This window comes from Otolemur garnettii, unplaced genomic scaffold (genome assembly GCF_000181295.1).
Source record: "Otolemur garnettii isolate 467f Iridium unplaced genomic scaffold, OtoGar3 scaffold00002, whole genome shotgun sequence".
Taxonomy (NCBI): domain Eukaryota; kingdom Metazoa; phylum Chordata; class Mammalia; order Primates; family Galagidae; genus Otolemur; species Otolemur garnettii.
This window is the reverse complement of record NW_003852397.1, coordinates 49,294,589-49,300,279: the sequence shown is the minus strand read 5'-3', so window position 1 is coordinate 49,300,279 and position 5,691 is coordinate 49,294,589. Positions and strand designations below refer to the sequence as shown.

Genomic DNA, 5,691 nt, shown 5'->3' with positions numbered 1-5,691 from the left:
CATCAAACTGGTTAACATAGCCTTCATGGCATTTTCTTAGTTATTGTGTTAAGACATTTATATTCTACATTTAGTAAATTTCACATATACCCTTGTAAGATGCACCGTAGGTATGGTCCCACCAATTACCATCCTTCCTCCCACCGTTTCCCTTCCCTCCCTCACCCCCTTCCCCATATTCTTGGGCTATAATCAGGTTGTAGCTTTCATATTCTTAAATATTTTCTTATGTATTGTTATTACTATTTTTTTTTAAGCAGTCTCACTTTGTTGCCCTCGGTAAAGTGCTATGGTGTCATAGCTCATAACAACCTTAAACTCTTGGGCTTAAGCAATCTTCTTGCATCAGCCTCCCATGTAGCTGGGACTACAGGCACTCACCATAATGCCTGGCTTTTTTTTTTAGAGACAGGGTCTTGCTCTTGCTTAGGCTGATCTTGAACTCCTGAGCTCAGGCTATCCACCTGCCTCTGCCTCCCAGAGTGCTAGGATTACAGGCATGAGCTACCTTGCCCGGCCTTTATTATGTATTATTTCTCTGGTCCCCAAGTCCCTGGTCACGGTCTGCTACTAGTCTGTGACCTATTAGGAACTGGGCCACACAGCAGGAGGTGAGTATGGAAGTGACATATGGAAGTGACAGTGAGAGAAGGTTTATCTATATTTACAGCTGGTCCCCATTACTCACATTGGCGTCAGTCAGATAAGCAATGGCATTAGATTTTCCTAAGAATGCTAGCTCTATGTAAACTGTGTGGGAAATTCAGGTTGCGTGTTCCTTATGAGAATCTAATGCCTCGTGATCTGAGGTGGAGATGAAGTGGGCTTGAATCATTGTGAAACCACCACTCTCCACCCCACATCTGTGGGAAAATTATCTTTCATGAAATCAGTTCCTGGTCCCGAAAAGGTTGGGGACCACTGTATTATTTGATTAACTATCATTTTCAGTTTTGAGATGGGAACAGTAAACCTGTCCATAAGAAGGAAATGAAAATCTGTTCCTAGATGGTTTTATTACTTGTCTTGATCTGTTTATGATGGCCTATTAGATTTACTACTGGCCTGAGCCCTTTTTTTTTGGAGACAGAACCTCAAACTGTCCCCCTGGGTAGAGGCTTCTCCAACTCCTGAGCTCAAGCGAGTCTCCTGCCTCCGCCTCCCAAGTAGCTGGGACCACAGGCGCCCACCACAACACCTGGCTATTTTTTGGTTGTAGCCATCATTGTTATTTGGCGGGCCTGGGCTGGATTCAAACCCACCACCTTAGGTGTATGTGGCTGGCGCCTTAGCCACTTGAGCCATAGGCGCAGAGCTTGGCCTGAGCCCTTTTTGAAAGGCTTTTGCTATTATAGCTGAACTGTCTAATGGGTGCATCTATTAGTGTATTTTATCTACTTATTTAACTGATAATGATACCTAAATGACACAATGTGTAATATAGATAGGATTTTGAATAAAATTAGAAGGCAATAATTAACTTCTCACCCCAAGAGAAAACTGTAATGGACATTTAAGATCAGGGATATTGATAAGTAGAAGTTACTGAAACAAAAAGCTAAGTAGTTTTTCATAATTGGTCAAATTGACATCATAAAAATGTTCCTTTCACATGATTGTGTGTTAAATGAAAGAATGACTATTTAATGTTTGAACTCATTGTATGCATTTCTTTTCAGTCCAGCAGGGTGGGATAATGATAAGAAAATTGGAATATTGCATGAAAATTTTCAAACATTAAAAGCAGAAGATAATTTTGAAGACATCATAACTAAACCTCCTGTCCGAAAGGTAACTGTTTTAAGTAGTCTTAGTATTTAGGCTTTAAAACTGTAGGGTAAATTCATAGCTTTAAAATTGTTGGTAGAATGGCAAGGATATTCTTTTCTATCTGGGGGGGAGAGATTTCTAAGTCTAATTTGGCTGTTTCAAACTTAGAGTTCACATTTGTTCAGTAACTTTGGCATATTTATATTAACAAATGCTAGTATGGAATCCATATTCTGATGTAGTGCCTTGAAAATCATGGTTTGGCATGAGTGAATATACTGATCTTTAACAGTTTGAATAGGTAGAAGCTGTGAAATTTCCAACCTAAAACATTATTAGAGTAATTTTCTTAGTTTTACCTTTTGAGGCAAATCTTGGATCTTTTAGTTACCCAAATTAGTCCACAGTGGTTCAGTAGCTTCTAGTTCTCTATATTTAATTTTACTCTTGACTATAACTTGTCATTCTGTAATTATTAAATCAGATTTCAGAAGTTAGTCTTCTTTCATCTATCTTGATTCCATGTTAAGCAGTGTATGATGTTTTATAGTTATGTAACTCAGATGTTTCTGAAAAGTTGTATACAAATGAATGTGTTTATATACAGGTTGAGTATTCCTAATCTGAAGTCCAGAATGCTCCAAAGTTTGAAACTTTCTGAGGGCTGACATGATGCTCAAAGGAAATGCTCATTGGAGTATTTTGGGTTTGGGGGTTTTTTTGTTTGTATGTTTTGAGACAGAGTCTCACTATGTTGCCCTCGGTAGAATGCAGTGGCATCACAGCTCACAGGAACCTCAAACTGTTAGGCTTAAGTGATTCTCTTGTGTCAGCCTCCCAAGTAGCTGGGACTACAGGCACCTACCACAATGCCTGGCTATTTTTTTGGTTACAGTTGTCATTGTTGTTTAGCAGACCCGGGCGGGTTTGAACCCACCTTCCTCAATGTATATGGCTGGCACCCTAACCACTGACCTATGGGTGCCATGCCAGGAGAAAATTTTTTTTTTTTTTTTTTGAGACAGAGTCTTACTATGTCACCCCCTTGGTCGAGCACCATGGCGACACAGCTCATAATAACCTCAAACTTTTGGGCTTAAGCGATTCTCTTGCCTAATCCTCCCTAGTAGCTGGGACTACAGGCACCCACCACAGTGCCCAGCTATTTTTTGGTTGCAGTTGTCATTGTTGTTTAGTAGGCCTGGGCCAGGCTCGAACCCACCAGCTTCAGTGTATGTGGCCAGTGCCCTACTCACTGAGCTATGGGTGCCAAGCCAGCAAATAATTTTGATTTAACATATATTGTGAGTTTTAAGAATCCATTCACAATATAAAGCATTCAATATCTGTTTGTGATCAGTAATAAGAAAGTTAAGGTCAAATGAAAAATCAGTTGGTGTGTTATTTGGTTAGCTTGTCTATTAAAGGAAATTCACATATAAAACCAAAACAAGCAAAAAAAAGTTTTTTATTTTTGCCAGTAAAATGCTATCTTTAAATTTTCTTTTTCTTTTATTCATTCTGCAAATATTTATTGAGCACCAAATCAGGCACCGTTTAGGTGCTAGGTGTTGACTAGGAAAGAAGGTGATACAAATGATAAAGCAGTTCTGAGACTATCTATCAAGTGGTAACAAGTGCTATGGAAATAAAGCAAGGTGTAAAGAGAGTGAGTGAGAAGTCTGGGAGGACTAGGCTTGGAGAGATTCTGTTTTAGGCAGAGGGAAGGTCTGATGAGGGGAGAAGGAGGCCAGATCTCAGTGGTTCACACCTATAATTGTAACACTCTGGGAAACTGAGCTGGGAGGATTACTCAGCTGGAGTGAGTAGTTGGAGACCAGCCTGAGCAAGAGCGAGTGAGTGTGAGGCAGGAGGATTGTTTGAGCCCAGGAGTTTGAGGTTGCTATGAGCTATGATGATGCCACTGTACTCTAGCTGGGGCAACAGAGGGTCTCTGTCCAAAAAAAAAAAGGAAGATGTTGAAGGCCAGGGAACTGAAAGTGCATGTACTCTGAGGCAGGAATGTATAAAGAAGGCAGAGAGGCTGGAAAGAGCTGTGCAAAGGGACAGAGTGGTAGATTAGAGGTAGTTTAGTTATGGTGAGGCCTCCATTAAGGCTACAGTAAGAACTTTGGATTTCCTTCTGAGTTAAATGGAAAGTAATTGGAGAATTTGAGCAGAGGAGTGATGTAATCTGACTTAACCTTTTAAAAGGAGCACTCCTGCTCCTGGGAAGAAAATAGACTCAGTGTGTGTTGTATAGCAAGAATAGAAGCAGAAAACTTTTGCATCTCCTCTTCCTAATTATTCAGATGCTAGAAAAGCCACTGCATTTTTATTTCAGGGAAACCAGGGTTCCCTTGTTCTTTAGCAAACTTCGTAAATAAAATTTTATAAACAAAATTCTATGGTTGTGCTGTTCAGTATAGTAGCCCCTAGCCATGTATAGCTTTTAAATGTAAAGTAAAATTAAAATAAATTTAAATATCAGTTCTCTCCGTCGCACAAGTCACATTTCAAGTGCTCAGTAGCCGCTGGTGGCTAGTGCCTACCCTAGTAAACAGTACAAATATAGAACATTTGCATCACTGAAGGGTAGTATTGGACAGCTGCACTATAGAGCTTGGGTAGGACAGCTCACTCATGTAAATATATAGTGTAGGTAATGTTTGTATTTATGAATTGCTTCTTAGTAGTCTAATCTAGAAGTCATCAAGAATGTTAGCATAAATATTAAACCTGCTCACTTATATGTTGCTCATTTCAGTTTGTGCATGAGAAGGAAATTATGGCAGAAGATGACCAAGTATTTCTTATGAAGCTTCAGGTATGAAATTACATTAGAAACAGATTTGATATGATTAATGGGTAAACTGTTCTTGTATATATTTTCTTTAAAAATACAGCAGTACATACTGTGCATGTCTAAACTAGGATTCTTTTGTTTATTTTTCAGTCCCTTTTAGCAAAGCAACCACCAACTGCAGCTGGAAGGCCTGTGGTCAGTATTAACAGATTTTGACAGCATTGTTAAAATGCAATACATACTGTTGTTTTTTTAAAATTATATATATGCGTCTCAAATGGGTGTGCTTTGATAATAAACTTGAATCTAGAATTCGTCTGGAACCTATGAGATAGTAAAAGAAACTTCACATTTTTTAGAATAACTTTTTTTAGAATATATATATTATTTAAAGATTTATTATGCAGTGTTTGTGACTGTACTGAGTCATTTTTGTCTGTCATTTTATGAATCTTCACAATAGCTTTATGAGATGGGTACTGTTATTAGCTCCATTTTGCAGTTAGGGAAATACAAGCTTTAGTGAGGAAGTTGTGGCTTGCCTGAGATTGTACAGTTGGTAAAATACAAATCCAAATTGGAACCCAAATCACTCCTAACTCATAACTATACCTTATTATTCAGTAAGTTCTTTCTTTTCTATTGAAGGAAAAAAATTTATGTTTTTAGAGATGAGATCTCACTATATTGCCCAGGGAGGGTGCAGTGACTATTCACAGGTGTATTGTAGTACACTGCCTTGAACTCCTGGGCTCAAGCAAGCTTCACCCCTGAGGATCCCAAGTACCTGGGACTATAGGTACATGCCATTATTGTAACCTGGCTATGGAAAGAAAACTCAGTCTTTTTTTTTTTTTTTTTGAGACAGAGTTTCAAGCTGTCGCCCTGGCTAGAGTGCCATGGACTCAATAGCTCACAGCAATCTCCAACTCAGGCTCAAGTGATCCTCTTGCCTCAGTTTTTGTATTTTTATTAGAGATGGGGTCTTTTTTGCTCAGGTTAGTCTCGAACCTGTGAGTTCAAGTTATCCACTCGCCTGTCTTCCAGAGTGCTAGGTTTACAGATAGGAGCTACCACGCCCAGCCAGAAAAATCCATATTCTTTTTTTTTTTTTT

At 38.9% G+C, this 5,691-nt stretch overlaps 1 protein-coding gene across 1 annotated transcript in view; it reads left to right on the top strand.

Annotated features, from left to right (window-relative positions):
* Positions 1–5,691, top strand: part of DYNC1LI1 (dynein cytoplasmic 1 light intermediate chain 1) — a 43,978-nt gene that overhangs the window by 33,321 nt on the left and 4,966 nt on the right. Inside the window, exons 7-9 of the mRNA XM_023513116.1 lie at positions 1,680–1,791; positions 4,538–4,597; positions 4,727–4,771. Of these exons, the coding sequence (XP_023368884.1) occupies positions 1,680–1,791; positions 4,538–4,597; positions 4,727–4,771 (217 nt within the window). The remainder of the gene's footprint in view (positions 1–1,679; positions 1,792–4,537; positions 4,598–4,726; positions 4,772–5,691) is intronic.